At 58.9% G+C, this 14,687-nt stretch overlaps 1 protein-coding gene across 4 annotated transcripts in view; it reads left to right on the top strand.

The window, feature by feature from the left end:
- Window positions 1-10,338, top strand: part of ATP2A3 (ATPase sarcoplasmic/endoplasmic reticulum Ca2+ transporting 3) — a 34,341-nt gene extending 24,003 nt beyond the window's left edge. For 2 of the 4 annotated variants that reach the window (XM_080679442.1, XM_080679445.1), the window contains exons 16-21: window positions 520-722; window positions 1,301-1,386; window positions 5,102-5,235; window positions 5,754-5,871; window positions 6,352-6,469; window positions 9,198-10,338. In XM_080679442.1, the coding sequence (XP_080535568.1) occupies window positions 520-722; window positions 1,301-1,386; window positions 5,102-5,235; window positions 5,754-5,871; window positions 6,352-6,469; window positions 9,198-9,217 (679 nt within the window). In that variant the 3' untranslated portion in view covers window positions 9,218-10,338. The remainder of the gene's footprint in view (window positions 1-519; window positions 723-1,300; window positions 1,387-5,101; window positions 5,236-5,753; window positions 5,872-6,351; window positions 6,470-9,197) is intronic. The other 2 variants (XM_080679444.1, XM_080679443.1) reach the window with 2 other exon arrangements.
- The last annotated feature ends 4,349 nt before the right edge of the window (window positions 10,339-14,687 follow it).

Genomic DNA, 14,687 nt, shown 5'->3' with positions numbered 1-14,687 from the left:
GTGTATGTGTGTGCACCTGTGTTCTGTTGAATCTTTGGGGTGAGTACAAGCACAGGGACTTGTGCAGGCATATAGTTGTGTACACGCTTAGGTTAGCATGTGAGAGATGTCTCTGGGGGATGGGGAGCTCATATTTGCCTGGACACGTGAATTCTGCATCTCTGTATGTGGGACAAGCGTATAGGTATTTGCTTGTGTTTGTGGGATTGTGTAGCCTGTGCTGGGTTTTTGCTCATGCCTGTGAACAAATGTGTCTATGCTTGGGCATCACTGTCCACATGTGTATGCCCCAAAGAGGACTATGTCCTAGCAGGAGAGGCCTAAAGAGCAGATATGCCCAGGCTCCAGAGCTGGGACTGGGGGAGCCAGGGGACCCAGTGTGAGGCAGAGCTTTGTACACACACCTCTCACTCATGCACACACGTCAGCACTAGCAGGGCGAGGCTGGGCTGCTGAGGAGGGCGGGAGCTGGGCCCTCCATTGGCAGGCAGGGGCTGAAGCCTATGACTCTGGTTCCAGCATCTTCCTCACGGCCATCCTGGGCCTGCCCGAAGCCCTGATCCCTGTGCAGCTGCTCTGGGTGAACCTGGTGACGGATGGCCTGCCTGCCACCGCCCTGGGCTTCAACCCTCCAGACCTGGACATCATGGAGCAGCTGCCCCGCAACCCCCGTGAGGCCCTCATCAGCGGTTGGCTCTTCTTTCGATATCTGGCTATTGGAGGTAAATGGGGGACCCCAGCTCTCAGTGGGTTCCAGGAGTCTCCTAAGACCCTATATCAGTTCGGCTTGCAAACTGCAGACAGTATGACTCAGCCTGGCTTGTGCCAAAAGACACTGTGTGAGCTCATCTAACTGAAAAGACTAGCGCCTGCTTCAGGCATGGCTGGACCCAGGCCTCAGATAGTGGTAGCACTGGCACATTTTGGCTCTGCCTCAGCTCCATTCTCAGGCAGGTACCTCTGTGGTGGCAGAATGGCTATGGCAGCTCCAGCCCTCATGCTTGCTCCATTGCAACCCCAAATTCAATAGGAGAAAGAGCTCGTTATCATACTACTCCCTCAGTAGTAGGATAAAAGTCTCAGGCATGTTCTCATTGGTCCAAATTGGTTTACCTGCTTATCTCTTAGCCAATCACTGTGGCCAGAGGTGTGACACGCTGATTGCCAGTCAGGGCCCATCACTGGCTTGTGTGGCCTAGAGAGAGAGAGGGTGGTGTCAGGGAATTATTGGGGAGGGGAAAGGGATGCCGGAAAACCACAGTTGTCCATTGTAGCTGGTTTCCTCCTGCCCTCCCTGCAGTGTATGTGGGCCTGGCCACCGTGGCTGCCGCCACCTGGTGGTTCCTGTATGATGCCGACGGACCTCACATCACCTTCTACCAGCTGGTGAGTGACAGCCAGGGAGCCTGTTGGGGTGATTTCCGAGTTGGAGTTTCAGGGGAAAGGGGTCCAGAACCCTGGGATGGCCCACGGCTATCCCTTCCCACCCCCATTCCCACATACAGACATTCACCACCTGGGGAGCCAAGCTCAGAGCCGGGGAGCCAAGTGCAGAGAGCAGCCGGACACAAGGCTACTCCCTCTCCCAGGCTTTTAGTTAGGGGGGACCAGGGCCATGACTGCCCACGAGCATCTTACCTTTATTGAGGAGCCCCCAAAACAGTGAAGGCTCAGAAAGATGAGCCCCTAAAGGATGCAACTTCAGGCAGAGGGTCAAACTGAGGAGGTCAGGAACCTGCCAGGTTCCCCCCTCCTCCCCATAACCAACCTATTTCTCAGAGAAGGGACCCCCTGACTTCTGGAAGTCACCTGGCTGGCAGGTGCCCTCCACAGGGCTCTCTTAGCTCAGCACAGTTCTGGAAGCAGGCAAGGAGATGCCTCAGCCTCTGTCTGTCAGTCTGTCCCTCTGTCTGAGCAGCCAGGGTATCTCCTTTGCTTGCAAGAGCCTTCCGGCGGTTCTGTGGGTTTGTCGTTGAAAGCCGCGCGCGGCAGGGATGCAGGATTTCCTTCTGAGTGCCGCCTTGGCTACTTTCCTGCAGACAGAAGAAACTGCAGGAGGGGCCCTGACTCCTGCCCCATCCCTGGAGTGTCAGAGGGCCGCCCTGAGGGCAGTGCCCGGGCTGGGCTACCATCACTGGTCCTCCCTGGGGAGCCTGTGATTTCAGGGGTTCTCCGGTGTTCCCATCTAGGTTGAGACAGTCCAGGGACACTTTCCTGGCACCTGCCAGCCCTCAAGCACGTGGGCAGCAGTGTAGGGCATGGGCCCAGCTCTCACCCAGAGGCTGGTGCCCCCAGCCCTCAGGAGATGGCAGATGCTTGGGCACCTCAGCCAGTGGGAGCTCCAGGGTGGAGATGGGGCTGTGCTGACCATCCCTCAGCTGCCTTCTTCCAGCCCCATCTTTATTACCATCCTTTATACTGCGGATCCCAAATCTCCAAGGACCTACCCACCCACCACCCACCTTCTGACTGCAGACCCATGTCCAGCTGGCTATCTCCTCCAGGATATCCCACAGACCCATGACACTCACCACTTCCAAAATCAAATCTATCACCCTCCCCCAAATAATCTCTCTCCTCCCTCCCCATCTTAGGTTCACTATCTGCCTGTCACCCAAGCCAGACACCTGGGGGTCAGGCCAGGCACACATTAATTACCAATTGGCCTCCAGTCTTCTTGGTGCCACCTTCCCAACAGTCCTCCGGCCATCCCAGTTCTCATTTATCCACCTGGCCAACTAATGGGTGTTAGGCACCGACTGTGCCAGGCACAGAGGACTAGGGCCGTGGCAGTGCCCGAGCAGGCGGAGTCTGCAGAGAGCTACTGTCTGGAGTGGGAGAGCCTTGGAAATGGGCAGTCACCTGTCAAGGTGGGAAGCCTTTCAGCAGAGACAAGGCCGTGGCTGTGGGACTGAGAGGTGGTCCAGGGTTAGACCTAAGGTAGAACTCTCAGCTCTGGTTGTTGGAGTTTCGGGAGAGGAGCCCTGAGCCCCCGAGTTCCTGAATAAGCTGCCCAAAGGCAGCAGAGTGGTTCAGAGCACGGAGCACGGAGCCGGAAGCAGCCCCGGCACACACACTCGTGCTCCCACACACTAGCTGTGTGACTGAGGACAGCTCCTTAACCTCTCAGCTGCTTTCCTCATCTGTGAAATGGATAACAGTCCCTGTCTCACAGCGTATCGAGAGGGTTACTTGTAAAGTGTTTAGACCATCAGAGCACATACATACGTGTTGATTAAGTTTATGAAGCCCAGGGGAGCCTCGCAGGAGAAGGTAAAAGGGAAATAGCCAAGGAGGCAAAGGCAAGGGGTACGCAGAGCAGTGGCTTCACCCAAAGAAACGGGCCCCCACTTCCACAGGGGCTCTCCGTGAGCCCGTGAGACAGAGGGCCAGGCCTGAGCACCTTCTAAAAACAGTTTGGAGGTCTCCCTGTGACCCGGGTATCATCGTGTGTGGCAAGTGCTCGCTGGTGAAACCCAGAAGGTCTGAACAGGGCAGGTATTTATGGTAAGAGCAATAGATTTATTGAAACATGTGCTGTGACCCTGTTCAGGTTTCCTCCCTGTGCACATGCAGAAGGACCTGGGTGAGCACACAGGTGCCCAAGAAGGAGGCGTGCACTGAACGTGTGTACGTGTACCCCTGGGCCCTGCAATGGCCGGAGCGTTTGGTCCTCTTGGCCACTGGGTGGGTTCAAGGTATATGTTCAAGGCAATGAAAACATGCTCTTGTCCCAAATCCCGGAGCTTGCGTTTTGGGAAATTACACTTTTGACTTAAGACGCTCTATCTTTTTTTTTTTTTTTTTTTTAATTTTTGTTAATCCTCTCCCAAGGATATTTTTTCCATTGATTTTTTTTTTTTTTTTTTTTTTTTAGAGAGAGTAGGAACGGGGGTGGGAGGGGAGGGGGGGGGAGAAGCACATCAATTGGTTGCCTCCTGCAAGAGCCCTGAATGGGGTGGGGATCGAACCTGCAACCGAGGTACGTGCTCTTGACCGGATATCAAACCCTTGATCCTTTGGTCTGCAAGTCTATGCTCTAACCACTGAGCAACACCAGCCAGGGGTACCTCTTTTTACTAAACTAAGACATCTAGCCAGGCCACAGACTTTTATAATTTCTCACCCTGCATGAACGTGCCAGCAGGCCGTTCCGGCTGAGTCAGCTCCCCCGTGGTTATGCAGTGTGGGAAAGTGGAGGTCAGACAGACCGTCTTTTCACAGGTTTCTCTCTGAGGGTTATTTTCACAGCCCATGGCCCCAGTTTCTAAACCCTTAGCTTCCAAGATCTGTGTTCAGATGAGACTCCAGAGGACAAACTTATGTTACAGGACAAGGGCGCTGTTTAACGTCACGCTTGTTCACACTCATCCCGTGACACAGAAAGGAGCGAGCCAGGCTCTACCGCGGGGCCTCGGTTCTGCACTTGTCACAGCGGGCTCCGTGAGCGAGGTTTCTGGGTGGAGGAAACTCCCCGGGGGCTGCGCGGGCAAGGGCCACTTCCTTAGCGACCCTGAGAGCTTCTTGCTGATTATGAAGGAGGCGGACAGTGAGACGGTGTCTGGCGATTCATTAGTTCAACAGCAAAGGGCAGGTCAGGCGGAGCCCAATTTCAGTGGCATAAATGGAGGAGGGATGAAGGGAATCGAATGGATCAGTACTGAATAGGGCACATGCACTCATTTTCTACCCACCAAAGGTGAACTCCATTCAAGCATAATTTTACTCGTTTTTCCAATGTTACTTATTCAGTGTTCTCAGTTCATCACCAGTCCCGCTCCTGGACCTCCCCCTGAGCCCAACTCCCCCTCCCCCCACTGTCCTCCCTGGCCTAATGCCAACCGCTCTCTCTGTCCCAGACGGTCTGCCCTTCTCCCTGCCACAGTGCTGGCCATCTGCCCCCACCCTGGGCCAGCACCCCTCCCTCGAGCCGCCCCGGGGCAGCCCTTTCTCCCTGGTTGTGTGGAGTCCTCAGATGTGGGCGAGAGGTGGGTGAGGCTTCCTTCTTCCCACAACCAGCGCCGTCCGTCCCTGACCGCTGTTCTCCCCGACCCCGCCTGACCCCACCTGATCCCGCCTGACCCCACCACCGTTCCCTCAGAGGAACTTCCTGAAGTGCTCTGAGGACAACCCGCTCTTTGCCGGCATTGACTGCGAGGTTTTCGAGTCGCGCTTCCCCACAACCATGGCCTTGTCTGTGCTGGTGACCATTGAAATGTGCAACGCCCTCAACAGGTGAGCTGGGCAGAGGGGCCCGGAGCTGGGGGTGAGGGCATGGTGGCTGAGGCTTCAGACTAGGGGGCTGAGGGTCAGGTGGGGCCCAGGATTGGGGTCAGAGGTGTCCAGTATTGTAATATGAGGGCTAAGGGGTCCAGGATTGGGTCTGAGGGTCAGAGGTATCCAGGATTGGGGTCTGGGAGTCAGAGGGATCCAGAAGAGGGTTCTACGAGTCCATGGGGAACACAATTGGGACCCAGAGGACAAGGAAGGCCAAGATTGGGGTCTGAAGAAATAGAGGGGCCAGGATTGGGTTTGAGGGACAGAAAGGGGGTCCAGGCCCCTGTGGGCTGAGGGGGCAGCAGTGACACACCCCTTTCAGACACACTGACCTCCCAGAAGTGCTCCGTCCTCAGACCCAATTAGGGACATGCTGAGGCTCAGGCCACCCCTGCACCTCCACACGGGGGTGGATGGTGCCCACGGCAGGGCTGCCTGCATCCTGGCCCAAGGTGAGCGCCTCGTGTCCTTGGCAGCGTCTCAGAGAACCAGTCACTGCTGCGGATGCCACCCTGGCTGAACCCCTGGCTGCTGGCAGCTGTGATCATGTCCATGGCCCTGCACTTCCTCATCCTGCTCGTGCCGCCCCTGCCTGTGAGTGGGGCGCCACCCTACTCTTTTCTGCAGCTCCCGGGGTGACCAGGTCCAAGTCCTCTGACCTACAGCCCAGGGCTGGTGGCTGGGCCTCCTGGGCCCTTTGCCCTGGGAAGCCCTGGAGGACTGGGAGGGGGAGGTCTGAGAGGTTCACCGCGTGGGGCCTGTCTCAGCCCATGACAAGCCATCGTCCTCCAGATAGGTCCCCACATCCAGAGCCCCCAGACTTGGGGAAGAAAAGGGTGGGGGTCCCCCAAGGGAGGGGCAGGAGGACAGACTACACTCTTCCCTGGTGCAGAATCCCTCCCACTGCCCCATAGGACCAGGGGGATTGGTCCTGGGGGTGAGGCTGGGAGGGCACTTGCAGCGGAGAAAGCGTACAAGGGATCTGAGGTGGGGCCTCGGGGGAGTCCTGGGCGTCCTCAGGGAGTCCCTGCGGCCTGGGGGATGAGCCCTTCCTTTAACCAGCCTCCCCCACAGCTCATTTTTCAGGTGACCCCACTGAGTGGGCGCCAGTGGGGGGTGGTGCTCCAGATATCTCTGCCTGTCATCCTGCTTGATGAGGCCCTCAAGTACCTGTCCCGGCACCACGTAGACGGTGAGTGGGAGCCCAACCCCCCCCCCCCGCCCCGCCCGCCTCTGCTATCCGGCTGCAGCGAGCGGTGGCAGCATCAGCCTCCGTGTCTGTGGGGGACATGAGAGGCTCTGATGGCTGGGGCCCGAGGTGTCTGCAGGGATAGGGACCTGGGAGCCAGTGGGAGCGCTGCTTAGGGCCACGCTGCCTCGCTCACCTTCCTGCCACCAACCCTGCACGGCCAGGCTGGCTGGGCCCTCCCTGGGCCTGGCCGCCAACTTCTCTGAACGTGGCCAGTCTGTACCTAGGCCTTCTCAGGACAGTCTCCAGGCCTCAGGGGGCAATCGCCGACCCACCAGGCCCCACACCACACCGGGTTGGCCTCTTTGGTGTCACCTTGTGGGCGGGGAGAGGAGTGGTTCTCTGTTCCTGAATTCACAGCTCTAGGTCTGCCTTAACCTGGGAATCGAGGGCAGGATGGCAGGCGTGGGGGTGGGGGCAGCGTGTAGAGGAGCAGCCTGGGGCATGGCACCCACCTGCCTGCTCCTGCCTGAGGGCCTCAGAGGGGGTGGTTCTGCCCCGCGGCATCGCCTCGCGGTCAGCCAGCCTGGAGAGCGAGGAAGCAGGGGCGAGAAATTCCTGGTTCCCGGGACCTGGAGCCAAGGAGGTAGCGCCACGGCCAGGCTGCTAGAAGCCAGGGTTAGACCCCGCAATGGCAGTGGCGAGGCCTGGCTGGGCAGCTGGGTCCCTGAGGCCACCTCAGCAGGAATGTGTCCCGGCCCCAGGGGAGGGAGCCTGGGAGGGCTAGAAATAGAGCTGTGCTGTCACTTCACTGGGGCCAAGGCATTCGATCCCCCATCTCCCACGCCGGCCAGCCCTCCTGGGTGCTGCAAATACTTCAGTTTATTAATTAAAAAGGCTGAAACAAGTTGTCCTTCTCTCTGGAGAAGCTGGCCCACCACAGATCTGTCCAGAGGGTGGCCTGGCATGTGGGGGGTGGGGGGAGCCCATGGGTGCTCAGACAAAGCAAGGTCTATTGGAGCCCATGGGTGGGGTAGGGGCAGCCCATGTCTGGGTTAGGAGGAGCTGTACAAGGCATTCTGCACCTTGGGTGGGTCTTTCTGGCCCACCCTCCGTGGATACTCCTGGGCAGGTGCAGACGGGAGCCCAGGGCATCCCCGGCTCTGGCCGGAGCACAGGGCGGTCTAACCAGGAAATCCTCTGGCCACCTTGACCACACTGACTTACCTGCGAAGCCACGCCTCCTAGGCATGTGGCTGGCTCGGGCAGCTTCTCTGTCTTCCTCAAGAGCCTTCCCCAAGTGGCCACAACTGCCAAAGGGTTCGGCACATTTTCTTGACAAAACTTAAAGGTGAGAAAATGTCTCAGCCAATGGGGAAAGCCGGAGTCTTGGGCACTGTCCAGCACGGGCTGTTGGAGTGAAGGACTCTGGGCTGAGGCGCAGGGAGCAGGGCCCTGGCCGATGGGACAGGTTGGGAAGAACGGAGCCTGGAGGAGGGCTGGATGAGCAGGGTTGGCATCCCTAGTGGGGCTGGAGCTTGGAGTGCAGGGGAGAGAGGTGAGGCCAGAGGTGAGACACGGCCTCAAATGCCAAGGTGAGGACCCTGGACATTATCCTCAGGGCCCTGGGAGCCATGAGGGTGGGAGCATGGGAGGGATGGGGCGAGCATGGAGGATGGATGGACAGTTGGGTGAAACTAAAGGCAGAAGGCTGGTCAGGGGAGAAGGCCCAGGCCCAGCCCAGGGTGAGCTAGTCCCAGGCAACAGCTTCACGTCCACCATTAACCTGAGATGCTGACCATGGTCCCAGAGAGGTTTGGCTTTAAAAGGTGGTGCCCTGCTGTCGCTGGAAGTCCAGACAGCTCTCCTTGTGCGGCTGCAGTCCCTGGGGCCTCCTCAAGCCGACGGGGCGGGGGTGAGAGAGGGGACCCTGTTACGTTCCCAAGCCAGTCTGGTGGCCTTTTAGGGAAGTTTTGCTGAGGCCTGATGCTCACAGCTTCCCGTGGTTTATGGGGTGTGTCCTGGGGAGAATTGTGGATCCTGGGTCAACACCAGGGGTTGGGGGGGCCTCTGGCCCCACCCACTGGCTCTCCCAGGTGTGACTGAGCAGCTGTCAGGCAGAGGCCCATGGGTTGGCTGAGGGGAGGGGAAGCCTGGAGAGGCCGAGTGGGTCCAACCTGGGAGGGCCCAGCAGCCTGGCCTTTACTCTGAGGGCAGTGGGGAACCCCAAGGGGCTAATGGGCTGGATCTGAGGTGTGATGCCAGGGGTGGGAGGGTGATGGTGAGGTAAGATGGCAGCTGAGGGCTGTCTGAGAGGCCTTGCACCCGGGGCAGGAGAGAGAGAGAAAGAGAGAGAGAGAGAGAGAGAGAGAGAGAGAGAGAGAGAGAGAGATGTGAGCTGGTGAGATGTGGGTGGGGAAATCAGCAGGCCTGTGTTTCTGAGCTAGGGAGGGTCAAGGCTGCCATGGTGTCTAGCTCTCATGATGCTGGACTGTGGTTCTTAAAATTAAAAACAAGAAGCGATGCACTGGGGTGGGCTGGGGGCTGACGGAACACGTGGCATGCAGGAGCCGGGGCATCCGGGGGAGCGTGGGCTGCAGCTCAGGAGATGCAGGGGCTGTGGTCTGCTGAGTGGGTTGTGTGGGAGAAACGGGGTGGAAAGGCAGAAGGAACCAGCCTGCTGTCAGTTATGGAATTCAGATCCTAACACACTCTCCGGTTTGTCTTCCAGAAGAAAAGGGCCGGAAGTGAGCCCAGGGGCAGAGCGGAGTCTCCAGCGTGTACCTCATACTGATGGTGCCCAAGCATTCGCCCACTCCCGCCTGCCACCACGCCGGCCAGCCACTTGCTCATGAGCCCTACTGACTGAGGCTGGAATGGCCCCGGTCCTGTCCCTGTGGCCGTTGTCCCCTCTTTGTCTGCCTGGGGGCCCCACTGCATGTCTCCGGGACTCTCCTGGGAAGTTTGCCCCTGAAGCTCTGGCCCGGGGGGCGGGGGGGGGGGGGCGCCTGCCCAGAAGCCAGAGCTGAAGGCCAATCCTGAGACGCAGAGCCCTGCACCCCCAAATTCACGAGCACCTTCTGGAGCCCGCGCCCCCTTGCTTGGAGGCTGGGCTTTCCTTGGTGCCAGGCGTCTCTGTACTGAAAGAGGACTCCTTCAGGCCCCTCCCTCTCGCTGTGACCTCTCACTTAGTGCCTGGCCTGGGAGCTGGTCAGCTGGGGATGGAAGGGGGGACATCTGGGCCCAGCTGTGCACAGCCAGGGCAGGCCACCCCCACACACTCTGCTCTGCTTCCACAAAGTCGGCTCGTGAGGGCGTGGGCCTCTTTCTGTTTATATGCGCAGGGAGCTACGGGGTCAGAGAGAGACAGGAGTGGGGGAAGGAGGCTAGGCAAGGACCCTCTCCTGGGAGACAGCCAGCCTGCCTGCCTCTGCTCTGCTCACTCCTGGACTCAGGTTCTCTGTCCTAAGCAGACGACACGTGTCCTCTCGGTGCTGCCTTGTCTACCAAGCGGGGGCCGGGTCTGCCCTCTGTGTGCCTGGCAGCGGAGACCTCGGATATCCTGGGTCCCTGACAGCCATGCCCTCCCAGCCAGGCCCACGCCTGCCCATCTCGTGGTCCGCACGGCTGGGTGATCCTGAGTCCCTGGGCTCTTGGCCCCCAACCCCACACACGGTGAGCTGAAAGGATGTGGCTCAGAATGGCATTAGCAAGGCACTTCTCTCCCTCCAGCAAGATCCTCGTGGATCGTCTGTCGGGCGATAGGGAGAGCCTTTGATGGACAGAATGTTCTTGTAACCCAGCTTTTGCCCCTTTGGCAAGAATTAGTTGTAGAAGAAAGCCCTGAGTAAATGACTGTGTCTTCTCCCTACAGAGTGTACAAAGTGATTATTTATATGCAAATCGAGACTCACATTCCTGTTCTGGTCTGCCCCCCCCCCCCAATCCAAGCCCCTCCGCTTGCCTTGCCGACTAGCGGGCTCCAGGTTCTGTGGCCCCTCCCTCACCCCTCCCTCACTCACAGGTTCTAGCGGGGCTGAGAGATGCAGATCTGGGTGGGGTCCCCCTGGTGCAGGGGTGGGGGGTGGTGGTGGTGAGGGAGATCTTAGCGGGAGGGGTGGGGGCAGGACCTTGCCCACCTGCTGACGTGCAGTTTGGTGAAATAAAGGTTGAGTGCCTGGGACACAGGAGGACGTCAGTGTCTATGTTCCCGGAAAGTGGTCCCACCATCTGCCCTCGTCTACCTGGGGTCCCCCTCCTATACCCACCCCCACCCCAGAAAGCCTCAGCGAAGGTCCAAGGCGCCCCCGTCGCCAGCAGGGATCCTTGTCTTCCTCTGAAACCAGGCCCAGGAGAGGCCCTGACTTCCCGAGCCTCACAAAACGGAAGAGGCACCGCTGCCTGCTCCTCCCAGGGACTGCACTTGACCATTTGTGCAGGTGTTCAAAGCCCTTTACACAAATGACAATTCACACGTCACCACGGAGGAGCCTGAGGCTGGGAGGGGTTCAAAACTTGCCTGGGGCAGGGCTGGGCCTGGAGCCTGACTGTTGGGGGCACAGAGGGCCCCTCCCTCTCGCTGTGGTGCCCTGCACCCCCAAATCCACGAGCACCTTGGCTGCTCTGTAGGTCTGTGACTCCCTGAGTTTTCTCTCGCTCGGTATCCTTGCCCTCCTCGAGCCCCGGATGCCATCTGCTTCTTGCCCTTCTAAGCCCAGCTCCACTGTGCCTCCTGCCCGAGGCCTCCTTAGCTCAGAGTCTGGAGCCTCAGCTCCCACTGCTGGAGGCCCACTCCTGACTCCCCGGGGGCCTGCCCCGGAGCAGGGTCTCTGGGAAGCAAATAGCCTGTTCCCCCATCCCCTGTGACCCCCTGGGGGGAGGACTCACTAGTGAAGGTTCCAGATCTTTTCAGCTGCCCTGGGAAGGGGACGCAGGTGCTGCCCACAGGGCCTGAGGCAGGACTGACCACATAATGTGCTGGGCTCAGTGCCCAATGAAAATGTGGAGCCCCTTGCTCAAAAGTGAAGAATTCCATAACTGACAGCAGCCAGTAAACCAGGCACAGGCCTTTCTGAACATGGGGTCCCAGGGGCCACACGCCCATGAGGCCAGTTGTGACCACAGGAGACGGGGCCCAGGGGCCACACGCCCATGAAGCCAGCTGTGACCACAGGAGACGGGGCTCAGAGGCCACATGTCCATGAAGGCAGCTATGACCACAGGAGACGGGGCCCAGAGGCCACACGTCCATGAAGCCAGCTGTGACCACAGGAGACAGGCCCCCCCACCCCCTGGGAGCGCCCAGCGTTTAGTTGCGGGGAGGGCAGAAGGGCCATCCAGACCTCTCAGAGCACAAAAACCTTTCCATCCTCCTTGTCCAGCTCCATGCGACGGGCCAGGCAGGGTCAGGTGCACCTTACAGACGAGGAGCCCGAGGCCCCCCGAGAGCCTGACACCTGGCTGGCCGCATGGAGGCAGACAGGCAGGGCCTGGAGATGAGATGAGCCTGGGGGGCTTTCGGAGGAGGTGGGCCCCGCTCGGGTGCCTCCAGCCCCCGGGGCTCAGGGCCAGGCCCGCCTGAGTCTGGCCTTGTCCAGCCACAGCATAGAGCCCGACCGGCCAAGATGGAGCAGCCAAGGTAAACAGAGGTTCCCCACCTCACTGCCGCTCGCCAGGGGCAGGAGGGAATTCCGGGGCAAGCCCGGCACGCTTCCCACGGGCTCAGAGGTGCAGCTGCCAAAACGCTCATGGCCTCCCCCTACCCCCTTCAGCCGCCAGGACTTGGTGCTCCCCATGTCCCCATGCTGCACCCCTCACAGGGTAGGAGGGACCCCAGTTGGGGCTGCATTGGGAGAAACGAAGGGACAAAAACAGAAAATGAAGACCTATGCCCAGACAAGACCCAAATCCAGGTGACCTAGCAGCTTTAGTCATCGTAACCCCAAACTGGAAACAGCCCAGATGTCCATCAACAGGGGAAGGACAGACAGACAGCAGTGTGTCCACGCCATGGAATATGCGGCAATAAAAAGGAACATGCCCATATATGCAGCGGCACGGATGGCGCTGAAAACCCTGGTGCTGTGTAAGAGAAGCCAGACACCAAGAGAGCGGATCCTGTGCGAGTCCACCTCCATGAGGGTCCAGAACAGGCAGCGCGAGGAGCAAGCAGATCCCAGGGCCTGGGGCTGGAGAGGTGCTGGCGGGGCAGAGGGAATATCTAGGAGACGAGTGAGGGGGGGTCACATGCATTTGTCAAAACTCATCGACCTGTGCCTGAAATGCGCACTTTTAAATTGTATGGGAGGTATCCCTCCACGCAGTTTGATTTGGAGGAAAAAACAAGAGGAGCCAGAGGAGGTGGGGGAGGCATGTGGGTGCAGGGGAGTTGGCATCCTCAGTAAATGGGAAGGCCACCAACCTCCCAAGGGAGCTCAGTATTTGAGGGGCAGTGAAGAACCCCACATCCAGGGGCAGGAAGAGGCTGGGGACCAAGAGGAAATAGCCCAAGAGGAGGAGTATTATAGGGCTGTGTGGGGGCGATGCCTCAAATACTCAGGAGGAGAGGCTCCAGCCGGTCCTGATCATAGTGGGGGCATAAAGGAAGCCAGAGAAGCAGTACAAGGTCTGAGCAATGGGGAGAAGTCAACCTTGGGGACCCCCGCTGCAGCCACACCACAGATGCCCATTCCCCCACCGCCCCTTGGCAGTCTCTGTTAGGCCGGCTCAGGGCCCTGCTCTAGTCAGTACCTGAGGGGCTGCACCCTGGGTGGCTCCCTGGGACACCAGGGGAGGCCCAGGTGTGTGGGGGGTTGGGCTGAACCAAGCAAGGCCCAGGTGGGGGCGGGGGGAGGTTGGACTGAACCAAGCGAAGCCCAGGTGGTGGTGGAGGTTGGACTGAACCAAGCGAGGCCCAGGTGGGTGGTGGGGGTTTGGACTGAACCAAGCAAGGCCCAGGTGGTGGTGGGGGGGGGTTGGACTGAACCAAGCGAGGCCCAGGTAGTGGTGGGGAGGGTTTGGACTGAACCAAGGGAGGCCCAGGTGGTAGTGGGGGGGGGGGCGGGGGGGTTTGGACTGAACCAAGCGAGGCTCAGGTGGTGGTGGGGGTTTGGACTGAACCAAGCGAGGCCCAGGTGGTGGTGGTGTGTGTGGGGGGGGGGGGGGGGGGGTTTGCACTGAACTCTGTGTTTAGAGGTGTGGCCCCTGCAGCCTTGGAACTCTCAGTGGCTAAGGAGACCCGTGGAGCCGGTGCTGACCCCCTGAGGGCCCGGGCCGGCCTCCAGGATGGGCACACGCCCCGTCCACCCTCCGCAGGGCCGCTAAATTTAGCCAGGCAGGGGAGGCTTGTCCTGCGGCCGATCGCTTGGCAGCACAGCCTTGTCTCCCTACAAGGCCTGGCCGGTTGCCCAAGCTGGACACCCAGCCTTTGGGCTTATAAGGCTGGTCTGGAGGACACCCAAGTGCTGGAGTCTTGGGGTTGGCTCTGGGCCAAGCTCTCAGACTTTGGGGAGCCTCCTTCCTGGCGACCAGCAGACACAGGAGCTACTTGCTGCGTGATCTTGGGCAAGGCAACTTGCAGAGCCTCAGTTTCCTTGTCTGTAAAATGAGGATTCGCCTAGTGCCTGCCTCCCAGGGCTGATTTTAAAACACCTACTGATTGAAGGAACCGTGTCCCTATAAACTCTAACCCCTGCCCTGGCCGCCTCTGTTCCCCCGCCTAGAATAAGCACAGGTGTCTGTCCTTGGGAGGCTGGGGCTGGGGCCAGGGGCAGGAAAGCACAGGCCTCAGACAGAAAACGTGTATCTTAGAACCAGTGAAGAGAAACATTGACCTCACCAGTGACTCTTGGAACTTATTAGCAAGAAAATTAATTTGTCCCTAGCTGGTTTGCTCAGTGATTATCGCAGACTGAAGGGTCTCGGGTTCCATTCCCGTCAAGGGCAGGTACCTAAGTTGCGGCTCAATCCCTGGTCTGATCAGGGTGGGTGTGGAGGCAACCAATGGATGTGTCTCTCTCACATCGATGTTTCTCTCTCTCTGTCTCTACCTCTCCTTGCACTCTCTCTAAAAATCAAGGAAAATGTATCCTTGGGTGAGGATTAACAACAATAACAAAAATTTAAAAAATATATTTAAAAAATTTTTTAAAAAGAAAATTAATTTGGGGAGAGAAAAAGTTATTGCTTTTATTTCTTTTTCTTTTGGGCATCCTTTGGATGT

Source organism: Plecotus auritus (assembly GCF_963455305.1).
Source record: "Plecotus auritus genome assembly, chromosome: 7".
Lineage (NCBI taxonomy): Eukaryota > Metazoa > Chordata > Mammalia > Chiroptera > Vespertilionidae > Plecotus > Plecotus auritus.
Note: the sequence above shows the minus strand (reverse complement) of the source record. Positions and strands in the feature narration are given on the sequence as shown.